The following is a 14441-nucleotide window of genomic DNA, read 5'->3' on the forward strand; positions in this document are numbered from 1 at the left end:
TTGTGGGGTACCCTCGAGTCCTTACACACACCCCGGGAAGAGCTGACAAAGAAAACAAAGGAAGTTAGCTGTGGGTATCAGCTAATCCAACAACATGCACAAACCTCTTAGGACACCAAACATCCAATCCTGTTCTTAAAAAAGGTAAATTTGATTAAAAACAAAAAGGGAAAAAATACATGTGGAACTCAGGCTTTTTGCTAGATCTTAAAAGAAACAATTACAAAAAGGTGACAAGCCAACAAAGGCATCAGGGGTTAGCACAGAGACCCACAAGCCTTAAACAACAAACAGAAATAAACCTCATTGCGTCTAGCTAAACCTTCTGAGCTACTTACGCATTAGCAGTTCAGATCCGTAGTTCTAGGCATGATCTGATGATTTATGATCATACCTGGCTTAAGCTTTACACAGCATTCCTGCTGCCCTCTGTTCCCCTCTTTCCCAGACAGCAACACAGGGAACGTTTCTTTCCCCATTTTAAAAAGTTCTATCTTCCCACTGGCCCTTTTAGTCAGGTGCCCACTTTTTTCCCCCTTTACCTGGGGGACGTTTTAACCCTTTACAGGTAAAGCAAGTAGAGAACAGCTACCAAGAGGGCTGGCTGGTGTTCATAAAAGGAAGCTCTTCCCCCGCGCCACGCTTCATTTATCACATCCGGTTGATGTAATAGGTCCCTGCAGTTAATGGCGGCCACTATATGTCCCGGCAGGATTCTCCTTGTACCGGGCTCCTTTTCAGTGGAACTACTGCGGAGATGGGTGCTGGCCTCATGTTCTGTGAAACCCCTCGTGGGGGTCAGCCCTTGGCAGCCGCTGGGAGAGAGCGCCGGCCCTCACCCAGTGCCTTACAGAGGGGCCCTCTGCTCTCGCCGGCCCCTTGAGCCTCCTCATCTCCTGCGGCAGCTGTCGAGCCTTCAACAAATGCCGGGCCACTGCCTCAGGCCTGGCCTATTCCTCCCACAGCCCTGGGTGTCCCCCTCGGCACACGGGGCCGTGTTCTCCTGATATAAAATTAACCCGAAACTCACAAAATGGATTAAAAACTGGACAACTGATAAGTCTGAACAGGTACTGGTAACCAGGGAATCGCCATGGAGCGGGCGTGTTACCAGTGGGGTCCCGTAGGGAGCGGTTCTTGGCTCTTTGCTACTTAACATTTTTACCAATGACCTGAGAGAAAACAGAAACTCATCACCGAGGAAGTTTACCGATGACACAAAAACTGGGGAGTGGGAGATAATGCAGAGGCCAGAGCCAGCTGGTATCACTTGGTAACCTGGGTGCAAGCAAACAATGGGTGTTTTAATACAGCTACATGGGACTACACATCTGGGAACAGAGCGCTGGCCATGCTGCCCGGCTGGGGGGCTCTGCCCAGGGGAGCAGCGACTCTATCAAAGATTTTTTTTAGGGAGGGAATCAGTCGAACGTGAGCTCCTGGTGCAACACTGGCCAAAAGCACCGATGGGATCGTGGGATGCACAAATAACGGGCTCTTCAGTCTAGCAGGGGAAGGTCTCACACCATCCTGCGGCTGGACGCTGAAGCTAGACCCAGTCAGCCTGGGAATAAGGTGGACATTTTTAGCAATGAGGGTACTAACCACTGGAACAATTCCCCAAGGGGCCTGGTGGATTCGCCATCATGGGCAATTTTTAAATCAAGACTGGGTGTTTTGCTATAAGCTCTGCCCTAGGGATTGTGTGGGGCAGATCTCCGAGTCTGGCCCGTGTTACCCAGGAAGTCAGACGAGGTGATCACATCGGCCCCAAGTGGCCTTGGAATGTAGGAACACAAGCTTCTCCAAAGTCGGGTCATTCCACTCTGCCCAGCCGACCCAGCGTACATGGGGCCAGGTCTCCTGACTCCGCTTAACCTCTCCCCAGGACAGCTACCCTCTCAGACCCAGTCTAGCTCCAATTCCTGACAGGGGTTTTAGCTGCTTGATGCACATTCTGGTTTCTAGTATTTGTACTTAGATTGTCAGCTCTTTGTTCTGGGTTTGTACAGGGCCGAGCGTGATATGGGGCCTGGCCCATGACGGGCGCTCCTAGGTGCTATGGTAACACAATTAAACTGACATGGCTCAGGCTAGTACAGAGCATTATTTGTGTGTCTCACTGCAGTGCCTAAAGGAGCCAACTGAAAACAGGAACATGCAAGTAGCGTGAGACAGTCCCTGCCCTCAAGAGCTTGCAAGCTAACTGGCCAAAGCCAGGAGGACAAGCAATTGCTCCCAGTCAGTGGCTGCGCCGGGAACAGAACCCAGGTCTCCTGAGTCCCAGGCTAATGCTCTAATCCTTGGACCGTTCTGCTTAAGATCAAGAAAAAGGGTCTCTGGGGCAGTAGTTCTCGAACGTTTGTACTGGTGACCCCTTTCACACAGCAAGCCGCTGAGTGCAACCCCCTTATAAATTAAAAACACTTTTTTGTATATTTAACACCATTATAAATGCTGGAGGCAAAGCGGGGTTTGGGGTGGAGGCTGGCAGCTCACAACCCCCCCTGTAATAACCTTGCGACCCCCTGATGGGTCCCGACCCCCAGTTTGAGAACCCCCACTCTAGGGCATAGTGCCTGGGTCCGGCCCTTAGACAGGGGAACGCCCACCTAATGCAGAGAGAAGCAAACAGCACAACCCCCCTTTCTCTGCAGGAGCCGTCACACACTTGTGTTAATTCAGGATCGGGATCACTAAGAAATCCCAGCATAGGGGCAGAACCTCAGCTGGCGTGAATCAGTGTAGCTCTACGAAGCCATGCAAGTCAACCGATGGAGCAGCTGTCCCACAGGAGTTAAGAAACTGCAACCCCCCCATGTTGTTCCAAGGGCTGGCTCAGCGTATCCCTTCCCTCCCCGCCCCCTTGCCATGCAAACCCAAGGTGCCTTGGGAGGCCCCGAGTGCCTCACCCCCGTGGCATTGCCATATATGTCCAGCAAGAGAGCGACGGGGTGCGGAAAGCCGCCCGTGGCCGGAACGCCTGCAGCTCTAATTCGAAGGTGCTGGATGAGCTCACAGCTCACTGCTGTGGGATGCAGAGTACCGCCTGCTCTGAGTAAGCAGCCGCATCCTTCCGCTCCCACTGCATATTCCCCGGCAGACTTTCTTCCCTTCTCTTTTTTCCTGGAGTGATTAATGTGCAAACATTCTACCTAGGAGGTTAAGAACACTACATCATATCCTGGAATATGCGAACACTTGAAAGGGGATTTAGAGCTAAGGCCTTTGTGAATACATAGAAGCAAGCGACTGCCAACTAAAATTTCTCCAACAGACAGATTCCACTTATTTAGCTTGACATCTGTTAGGCATCCCGAACGGCATCTCTGAAGACTGAATTGTTTTTCCACGGCAGAGGAAATCTTCCTGCCCCGCAGAATCCAAACCCAGCCTTCCACTCTGGTTGGGCGTTAACCATCCCTCTTGTTCATTTTTAAGGATATTTATGGATGAACAAAACACCTTGACTCTTCCCCCCCTCAGCTCCCTGGCAAATCACACAGCAAAAAGCCAACGTGAGACAGGTTATGACTCTATTATGGCACCAAACAGCTTGGCAAAAATTGCCACCTGGTCTTTTTCAAATCCACCCCCACAGTGAAAAGCTAGTCGGCTGTGCCAGTGGAAATGCCTAATGCACCAGACACAAGGCACTTGCCCCAAGCCCTCCAGTGGGACTCAGCACACAGCACAGTACATGTTCTTAGTTACTTTTACCCACCAGAAACAACTGGTTTCTCTTAACAGGTATGCAAGAACTCACTGCCACAAGTTAGAACGGAGACCAGGTGCGTAAGAGGAGTCAAAAGTGCGGGACTGCTCCCGTGTAGACACTCCCTTTGTCCACAGGAGGGGTTCTCCCGGAGGCATAGGTACTCCCCCTCCCCGAGAGGCGGCAGCTAGGCTGACAGAATTCGTTGTCTGCACCAGGGATTAATCGGCTTAACTACGTCACACAGGGGTGTGGATTTTTCACACCCGAGTGATGTAACGTTTTAGTGTGGACCAGGCCGAAGAGCTCTGGCTCTGGCAACCCTCATGCTCCAGGGCCCAGCTGAGCTCTAGCTAGTGGGAGTCAGGAAGAAACTTTCCCTGGGGGCAGGTTGCCTCATGCAGGGTTTCTTCCTCTGAAGCATCTGGTGCCAGCCACTGTCAGAGACAAAACACTGGGCTAGAGGGACCCCAAGTCTGATCCCATCTGGCCATTTCTAAAACAGCAATGGACCAAGCCATGCTTCTTTAAGGTAGGATCTTGCATGGAAATACTTCCTGTTGAAAAGAAGCTGCCCCTCCCGTAGTGTTTTGTTCAGCCCGGAGATCTAAAAGCTTGGTTGGTTGGAAGCTCTCAGCACCCCCACTCCCATCAGGGACATGGGTCTGGAAGTGAAGTTTTTAATTAACATTGGTATTTGTACCCAGCTGCCATCAGGAGACAAGACCAGCAGACTCAGGCAGGGTGCTCAGTCTCTCCACGTCAGCGGGGAGCCCCTTGCCTCATGGAAGCGATGAACTCCAGGGCACGTCCTTACAGCTGGGGCTTCACAAAGCATTAACCCCTCTCCCTGTTGCTAAGGGCCCGTAAGAATCTCTGTAATGCTGGGAAAGGCAAATGCAGAAAAGACCTAGGCAGGAGGCCTTGGAAAGGGAGAATAAAAAAATCTAAGGAAATCAGAGGCCGCAGAGAACCTCCCAAACAGCGCCCAGGTTCTGGCTAGCAGTGAGTGACAAGGGCCCAGATGGCCCATGGAAAGGAGGAGCCTAAATACCTCTGTGGATCTGGGCCAAGCAGCCTTGTTGAGTTCTGCTTTTCAAATCAGGTGATTTCACTCTTCTCCTTAGCCTAGGATTCCAAAATAGCCCAGTCCGCTACCCCCGCAATACCCTGCGCTTATTGCCCTCCCTGCCCCAGCCCCACCATACTCATTACCCCACGATACATGCCCCAGGGCTGGCTGATCCCCACCTTACTTCTATTTGCAAAGAGAGACGAAGTGGCTGAGAAGCAGGCAGTTCATCCAAGCGCTGTCGTACAAAACCCAACTGCACCGCTGATTTGCCACAGCAGCTTGTGTGCGATGGGGGAAGTTATGCTAGACTGTAAGCCCAGTTGCCATGGTGCTTTAACACAGCAGCACCGCTGTTTAACATTGAACCGCAAGGTTTTGCACAGTGGTACAGCAGTAATTAGAGAAGCAAATGCAAGAACCTAATTGCAGCTCTGCCACTGACTCACTGCATGACCTTCAGTATTTCAATTAATTAGCCTCTCTTCTTCTCCCCCGTTCAAGTTGAGAACAATACTTACCATGTGGAGATTTTGTACGAGTTACTGCTGTTTGTACAGCACGTTGAAATTTACAGCCCTCTGTCGAATGCTCCATGTTCTGGAAACCATCCAGTTTTCTACATGGCGCCTCTGCATATGGCTGAAAACTCATCTCTTTTGCAACAAGGCAACTGCCTGCCAACAGGAAACTCATGTCTGCTAAGCCCTAGAAGTGAGCTGCATATTTCAAACCCCATAGGGTTCAATCCATCAGAACTTTCAGCCTTATTTATGCTGGGCAAAACTAGGCCCAAACTCCTTGAATTCATCAACTTCCCCCGATCCTGCCAACGAGCGATTGAAGTTTGAGCCACATACAAACTGAAATGAGTTGTTTGCAGGATTCCACCTGAACACCAGCCAGAAGTTACTAGCATTTCTAGAGCCAAGAGCTGTACATGGGGCATCAAGGCCCCTAGCTCTTGCAACCATTACACATGCAGTAAAAGGAAGGTTCAGAAATTCCAGGCAGTGAAGCACATTAACATGTTTATACTACTTGAGACACCAAACTGCTCCTTTAAGACAAGGGGAAAGCTCTGAGTGATGCTCCCCAAGACCAGCAGCTGAGGAGTTTCTCTGCTGTGGGAGGGGAATAATCAGGCATCTAGTTATTGCTCTGGGCACCAATATGCAGCAGCCTGAGTCATCACAGGGAAGAGTTGAGTCAGCACTGCTAGGGGGTTGGATTAGCTCTCCAGCCAAGCTCCAAGGACTGGGGTTCTGTTACAGTGCCCCTTTCACAGCAGGATCCCCCGAATACTGGTGTGACCCAATCACCCCCTTTCCCACTAAGCTTAGGAATGGGTTAGTAGGGAGGAAGGGCTGTCCTAGGTGCTTTCTTGCCCCTCCATTAGCTTTGAGGGGGAGTTAGTGAGCTCAGGCTTGCTGGCCTCCACTCCTTTCTTCAAGAGCCACCAACTGATGTTAGAGCACTGAAGTCTTGTGTATCCTAGAGACCTATTCACCCCGCTTTACTCTTTATGCAAAATTCAAGCTGGTTTAACAGCAGTCAGAAGCCCTAATGGACATTCAGTTGCCCTTTCCCACTGCATAAGCCAGTAGGGCCTGATCAATGTTGATCAATTATGCTGGTAGTATCACTCAACCACAGAAGCCAGGGGATGTTTCTCCTACCTGCACTAGGGAAAAAGGGAGAGACTAAGAACTTAATTATTCTGAAGCCTGTCCATCTAGACCCAGGGAGGCTTGAGACATTGCCTAATTAGATTTTTCTTGGAAAGGAAATTCCATTTTTAGATCTCTTGTAGGCTCCTGCAAGCAAGATTCAAGAGGATCGAGTCATTGTCTGCACAAAAACTGGCAATTAAGGTAGGAAAGGAGAGGTTTGGCTTTAGAGCCAGATTAGGCCATGGAAGCCAGGTTTAGCTTGACAAATTGTGCATTCAAGGAGGATTGTCACAGTACATGTTTAACAAACCTTGCATACTACTTAAATCTAACCCAGTACTTGGGACTCCAAGATCCTTCACCCCTTCTGAAGAGACACACCCATGGAGTAGTTTACTGCAGCGCTTTATTTTTCCTTACACAATGATGTGTTGGGCATTACAATTTCTCAACTTCAGGATGACTTACAAATTTTGGTTTTCTACAGTCATGTGAGAACATTAAGGCAACATACAAAAATCTTACATAAATTAAACTTGGTGTAGAATTTACAGGTGTAAATGCAAAGTTTCAGCAACTCAAGTTGAGTAACTTTAGCCCCAAAGATGTTCTGCTGGAATACAGGAGGGGTAAGAAAATGAAAACTGGTTCATAAGGCTTGGATGTAATCTTCTCCGGCCTTGCTAGAACGGCAGCAACAGAAGTAAGTTCTCTGATGAACTCCTACCAGCCTCTATACAAAAACCTGGAATACTTAGCGCTGTGTGTATTGGATGTCTGACCTCCGATACCCTGTACAAATCAGTCTCAAGCCCTGCAGAGTTTAAACAAGGTGTCACTAGTCAATACTAGCCAGCTACCTGAACTACAGTGTCACAGGCCAATTCTCTTCCACAAATACAAGTTCACCTAGCAGTTAGGTCACAGGAGTGATGGCACCTGTACCAAGGTTTAGGTCAGATATGTACAGGGTATTATGCTAAAATGTACACAAAGGGAACAGTTAACTTGAATACAGGGTCAAATCAGTGACAGCTCAATCCAACACTGATCTTTGTCTCAGATACAGACTTTCCAAGGGCAAGTTTCTTTGAAAGAAGGCTTAATTCCAGTTTTATGAGGCTAGCATGAAGTGTATAAATTTGCCCAGGCAAAAGTATACTAGTGAAAATTCATGCAGCAAATGCTGTGCATCTGCTAGCAGTCCATTTAGAAGCATTTACGGTGGACAATGGATGGGCCAGACTCATCATATTCCTGCTTGCTGATCCACATCTGTTGGAAGGTAGAGAGAGAAGCCAAGATGGAGCCACCAATCCAAACAGAGTATTTACGTTCAGGTGGAGCAATAATCTAAAAAGGTAAACAAGAGGAGACATTAGTCAGTTGCCAACATTGCCTTTCTAGATAGAGCCAATGAGTTATTGATGGGGACTATTCTTTCAGAGTTTTATTTACCTTAATTTTCATTGTACTAGGTGCCAGAGCGGTGATTTCCTTTTGCATTCGGTCAGCAATTCCAGGGTACATTGTGGTACCCCCAGACAATACTGTGTTGGCATACAGGTCCTTTCGAATATCTACATCACACTTCATGATAGAGTTGAAAGTGGTCTCGTGAATGCCACAGGATTCCATACCTAGAGACGGGATGGTCAGACTTTAGTATACAGGTAGTTACACCAACTACAGAGCACCATCCCAACCCCAGCTTTAGGTTGCAATCACAGGTTCACTGCAAAGGTAGCACTTGCAGTTAAGTGATCAGTCAGCAGTGTTCCAGACAAGGTGGGATTGGTCCTCAGTATGGTTTGGCAGATACTTACCCAGGAAGGATGGCTGGAAGAGGGCCTCTGGACACCTAAACCTCTCATTGCCAATGGTGATCACCTGACCATCGGGCAGTTCGTAGCTTTTCTCCAGGGAGGAAGATGACGCAGCAGTGGCCATCTCCTGTTCGAAATCCAGTGCAACGTAGCACAGCTTTTCCTTTATGTCACGTACAATTTCCCTTTCAGCTGTTGTGGTGAAGCTGTAGCCTCTTTCTGTCAGAATCTTCATGAGGTAGTCTGTCAGGTCTCGGCCAGCTAAGTCCAGACGCAGGATGGCGTGGGGCAGAGCGTAACCTTCATAGATGGGCACAGTATGGGTAACACCATCACCAGAGTCCATAACAATACCAGTAGTACGACCAGAGGCATACAGGGACAACACTGCCTGGATAGCAACATACATGGCTGGGGTGTTGAAGGTCTCGAACATGATCTAGAAAGAGAAAAGTTGTATTTCACTACAAATGAAAATCTCTCAAGCCAATGTTAGAAAACATGCTGGCATGCAAAAATTGATGTGTTGAGAAAGGGAAAGCAAAGAACGCAGGCAGAAATAGACAAAAAGAAACCTGAGACTTCAGGAAGGAAATGCCAGGAGTACAGAACCCTGAAAATATTGAAAGAACACTTGGTTTTTAAAAGATGTCAACTCAAAAGAGATGGTTTGAAAAACAGATGAGGGTAGATCACTGTTGCACTGCAGCAAGTGTACCTGTGTCATCTTTTCTCTGTTGGCCTTGGGATTCAGGGGAGCTTCTGTTAGTAGAACAGGATGTTCCTCAGGTGCCACACGAAGCTCATTGTAGAAGGTGTGATGCCAGATTTTCTCCATGTCGTCCCAGTTGGTGACAATGCCGTGTTCAATAGGGTACTTCAGAGTCAGGATACCTCTCTTGCTCTGGGCCTCGTCACCAACATAGCTGTCCTTTTGCCCCATGCCAACCATGACACCCTTTAACACAACAAGACAAGCCGTAAGTGTCAGAGAAACATCTGGCAGTATTCTACTAAAAATATCAGGGTACTCTTCTTTTTAAATGAGACATTCCACTGCTTGGCTACTAACCTGGTGTCTTGGGCGCCCAACAATGGAGGGGAACACAGCACGAGGGGCATCATCTCCGGCAAAGCCAGCTTTGCACATACCAGAGCCATTGTCAATGACGAGCGCTGCAATTTCTTCTTCCATCTTGGAGAATCTGCTGGAGACAGGATAGCCTTTGCTCAGCGAGACTCTAGGGCCAATGCTCCTCCCATGCACCCCCTGCCACTTAGCCACTGGCCTCGGGACCCCACTCCAGCAGGCCAGGGGGGCTGGGCGGGTTCAAAGGTCACACCCCTAAATAATGCAGCCTGCCCCCCCCCCAGGGGCTGCCCTGGCAGCTTCCAGGACCACGCAGGGCCCCACCCAGCACGTGTCAAATCACAGTCGCGCTCTGGCAGCTCCCAGCAGCAGGGTCAGGGCTGGGGCCCAGGGCAGCAACCCCCCCCCCCCATACTGCAGGGCGCCCCCCCCAGAGCCCCAGGGGCCCGTTGCCAGGGCAACAAGGAGGCAGGTGGCTGCCCCGCCCCCTCCCACAGCCACCATCCCAGCCCCGCCCGACGGAGCCTCTCCTGCGCCCGGCCAGGACCAGCCCCGCCCCAGCGCTTTCCCCATTCAAATCTCCCGCGCCATGACGTCACCGCCAACAGGACCAATCACAGGCCCTGCCAGGCCAAGGCCCGCCCACGGCCTCGCGCCATTCAAACGGCTGGCCCGGCGATACCACCGCGAACCGGACCCCGGGGGGGGAGCGCGAGCGCTGCCCACGGGCCGGCCGGGAGAGGACCCCGCGCCCGCCCCCCTCCGGCGAGGCGGCCGCAATGGGCGGCTCCCGGGCTCGAGTCTGGCGGTTGGGCCGGGTGCCCCGCGGGCGGGCCGGCCCAAGGCCCCGCTGGCCCAGGGGAGCGGCCCGTACCTGGGTGGAGGCGGCTTCTCTCGGGGCTGGGAGCTGCGAGGCTGCTAGGTCCGCTGCCGCTGGCTGAGTGAGACCGTCCGGCGCTCAGCCCCGCCCTTTTATACCCGGGGGCGCCGGCCCCGCCTCGCCGGCCGAGAACATAGCCATATATGGAGATCTTTCAGAAACACGCGCTTCCATTGGCTGGCGCGGCCCAGGCCACGTGGGGCAGCTGGCAGGCCTGGCCCCGCCTCCCTCGCTCAGCGCGCCCCGGAACCTGCATCGAAAACGAGCCGGGGGAGGGGAGCCCGGGGGTGCAGCGGGGCCCGGGGGTCCCGTTCCCCCGGCAGCCGCGGCGGGGTGCGCCCTGCCCGGCCCCAGCGCAGCCCGGCCGCCGCCACGGCCGGAGCTGGGCGTCTCAGTCACAGCTTAGCCCACTGCCAGCCCCCCCAGATCCTGCACCGTGCGCCCCAATCGCCCCCCCAAACCCTGCACCGTGCACCCCAATCGCCCCCCCAAACCCTGCACCGTGCGCCCCAATAGCACCCCCAGATCCTGCACCGTGCGCCCCAATCGCACCCCCAAACCCTGCACCGTGTGCCCCAATAACCCCCCCAGATCCTGCACCGTGCGCCCCAATCGCACCCCCAAACCCTGCACCGTGCGCCCCAATAGCACCCCCAGATCCTGCACCGTGCGCCCCAATCGCCCCCCCAAACCCTGCACCGTGCGCCCCAATAGCACCCCCAGATCCTGCACCGTGCGCCCCAATCGCCCCCCCAGATCCTGCACCGTGCGCCCCAATCGCCCCCCCAAACCCTGCACCGTGCGCCCCAATAGCACCCCCAGATCCTGCACCGTGCACCCCAATAACCCCCCCAGATCCTGCACCGTGCGCCCCAATAACCCCCCCAGATCCTGCACCGTGCGCCCCAATCGCCCCCCAAACCCTGCACCGTGCACCCCAATCGCCCCCCAAACCCTGCACCGTGCGCCCCAATAGCACCCCCAGATCCTGCACCGTGCACCCCAATAACCCCCCCAGATCCTGCACCGTGCGCCCCAATCGCCCCCCAAACCCTGCACCGTGCGCACCAATAGCACCCCCAGATCCTGCACCGTGCGCCCCAATAACCCCCCCAGATCCTGCACCGTGCGCCCCAATAACCCCCCCAGACCCTGCACCGTGCGCCCCAATAACCCCCCAGATCCTGCACCGTGCACCCCAATCGCACCCCCAAACCCTGCACCATGCGCCCCAATAACCCCCCCAGATCCTGCACCGTGCGCCCCAATCGCACCCCCAGATCCTGCACCGTGCGCCCCAATAGCCCCCCAGATCCTGCACCGTGCGCCCCAATCGCACCCCCAGATCCTGCACCGTGCGCCCCAATAGCCCCCCAGATCCTGCACCGTGCGCCCCAATCGCACCCCCAGATCCTGCCCTGTGCACCCCAATTGTACCCCCAAACCCTGCACCGTGCATCCCAATAGCCCCCCCAGACCCTGCACCGTGCGCCCCAATAGCACCCCCAGATCCTGCACCGTGCGCCCCAATAACCCCCCCAGATCCTGCACCGTGCGCCCCAATCGCCCCCCAAACCCTGCACCGTGCGCCCCAATAGCACCCCCAGATCCTGCACCGTGCACCCCAATCGCACCCCCAAACCCTGCACCGTGCGCCCCAATAACCCCCCCAGATCCTGCACCTTGCGCCCCAATCGCCCCCCCAAACCCTGCACCGTGCGCCCCAATAACCCCCCCAGACCCTGCACCGTGCGCCCCAATAACCCCCCCAGATCCTGCACCGTGCGCCCCAATCGCCCCCCCAAACCCTGCACCGTGCGCCCCAATAACCCCCCCAGATCCTGCACCGTGCGCCCCAATCGCACCCCCAGATCCTGCACCGTGCGCCCCAATAGCCCCCCAGATCCTGCACCGTGCGCCCCAATAACCCCCCCAGATCCTGCACCGTGCGCCCCAATAGCCCCCCCAGACCCTGCACCGTGCGCCCCAATAACCCCCCAGATCCTGCACCGTGCGCCCCAATCGCACCCCCAGATCCTGCACCGTGCGCCCCAATAGCCCCCCAGATCCTGCACCGTGCGCCCCAATAACCCCCCCAGACCCTGCACCGTGCGCCCCAATAACCCCCCAGATCCTGCACCGTGTGCCCCAATCGCACCCCCAGATCCTGCACCGTGCGCCCCAATAGCCCCCCAGATCCTGCACCGTGCGCCCCAATCGCACCCCCAGATCCTGCCCTGTGCACCCCAATTGTACCCCCAAACCCTGCACCATGCATCCCAATAGCCCCCCCAGACCCTGCACCGTGCTCCCCAATCGCACCCCCAGATCCTGCCCTGTACGCCCCAATCGCACCCCCAAATCCTGCACCGTGCGTCCCAATAGCCCCCCCAGATCCTGCCCTGTGTGCCCCAAATGCACCCCCAGATCCTGTCCGCCCCAATAGCACCCCCAGACCCTGCGCTGTGTGCCCCAATCGCACCCCCAGATCCTGCCCTGTGTGCCCCAATAGCACCCCCAAACCCTGCACCTTGTGCCCCAATAGCACCCCCAGATCCTGCCCTGTGTGCCCCAATAGCACCCCAGGCCCTGCGCTGTGCGCCTCATGGCACCCCCAGGCCATGCGCCCCAATGGCAGCCCCAGACCCCACATCGTGTGCCCGAATGACACCCCCAGGCCCTGCACCATGCACCCCATTGGGACCCCCAGACCCTGCACCGTGCGCCTGAATGACATCCCTGGGCCATGCGCCCCAATGGCAGCCCCAGACCCCACATCGTGTGTCCAAATGACACCTCCAGGCCCTGCGCCATGCACCCCAATGGCACCCCCAAACCCTGCACCGTGTGCCCGAATGACATCCCCAGGCCCTGCGCCATGCACCCCAATGGCACCCCCAAACCCTGCACCGTGTGCCCGAATGACATCCCCAGGCCATGCAACGTGTGCTGCAATGACGCCACCATCCATAGCAGGCACTGGGTGCCCCAGAGGTATCACTGCCCCGTGCCAGGCACTGGGTGTGGTGGCACTGTGTCCCAATGGCACGGCCAGCACATCCCAATGACACTCCCACCCCTTTCCAGCCCTGGCATGTCCGACCCACAACACACTGCAGTCGCGGTACGACCCCACCACACATCTTCATCCTAATGGTGCTGCCCTCATGTGCCAGCAACAACGCCATCCTCGAATCCCCCAGCGCCCATCTCACTCTGACAGTGCCCCTGCCCCTATGCCCAGAGCCACCCCACACTGCCTCTTCAGCCACATTCTCACCACAGCCCTGCAATCAGGCCCTGCAACTTGATGGCTTAATTCAGGGCAATTAGAGTCCTATAGTGCCTTTCCTTCCGATGGATTCCAAAGCCCTTGACAGGAGGGACCGGTGTCTCTAGATGAGGGCAGCCTAGTGTTTGCCTTGTGTTTAATATTGATTGCCATCTTCAAAGGGCTTTACAAACATTAACTAGTTCATGTTTGGATTTGGTTGTTTTCATGGGCTCTTGGAGTGCCTCAGGGAGCCATTGCTGGGGACGAAATACCATGCAGGCGGCTCCTCTTGTGCATCACAGTTGCAAGATAAAGCAAATACCGAGTTGCTGGGGTTTATTCAGGCTTCAGTGCCCAGCCCTACTTTCGAGTGCAGTAGGCGATTATGGGACCATTGAATAAATATGGATAATGGAGGACATGGCCAATGTAATTAAAAACCTCGGGGACGTGGAACAGGGAGTTTTGCGTAAATGTGATTTGATAAGCAAGGTTGTACTGAATATGCAAAAAGCAGCAGTGACATGCAGCCACCTCTGGAGTGAAGGGTGACCCAGCAGGCCCAAGAAAGAGCATCGTTGTGCCCAAGCACATCAGGGTACAAAGTGTCTTGGATGTGTCCGTGCAGCCGGAGCTCAGCGTCTAACGCCTCTTCCCCGAGTAAGCCGGGGTACCCAGCGTAGCTACACGGATGGGAAGAGTTTAGCCTGACCTGCTGGGATCTGCTTCTTTGGTTCCAAGGAATCTAGGTCAGTCAGGCTGGGGAGATGATTACTAATTGTCGATTGAAATCTCTCCATAGGATACAAATAGATAGACAGCGGGACGTGCGTACAGGGGCTGGAGAGAGAATGAAACGTGGAATGTGACTCTTACAGGGCTGTTCTGCCTGTTAGCCTATTGGCCGGGTG

At 54.3% G+C, this 14441-nt stretch overlaps 1 protein-coding gene across 2 annotated transcripts; it reads right to left on the bottom strand.

Moving 5' to 3' along the window:
* Window positions 1–6849: 6849 nt before the first annotated feature.
* ACTG1 (actin gamma 1) lies at window positions 6850–10343 on the bottom strand. 2 transcript variants are annotated; one of them, XM_054046702.1, is made up of 6 exons: window positions 10251–10343; window positions 9359–9491; window positions 9005–9244; window positions 8287–8725; window positions 7919–8100; window positions 6850–7813 (listed from the first exon to the last, which is right to left on the bottom strand). In XM_054046702.1, exons 2-6 carry the CDS (start codon window positions 9479–9481, stop codon window positions 7670–7672), a joined length of 1128 nt encoding a protein of 375 aa, XP_053902677.1. In that variant the 5' UTR covers window positions 9482–9491; window positions 10251–10343; the 3' UTR covers window positions 6850–7669. The 2 variants fall into 2 exon arrangements, with proteins under 2 accessions (XP_053902677.1, XP_053902676.1); XM_054046701.1 differs by having other exon boundaries at window positions 9359–9494.
* Between the last annotated feature and the right edge of the window lie 4098 nt (window positions 10344–14441).

The sequence above is a fragment of the Malaclemys terrapin genome, chromosome 13 (assembly GCF_027887155.1).
Source record: "Malaclemys terrapin pileata isolate rMalTer1 chromosome 13, rMalTer1.hap1, whole genome shotgun sequence".
Taxonomy (NCBI): Eukaryota; Metazoa; Chordata; order Testudines; family Emydidae; genus Malaclemys; species Malaclemys terrapin.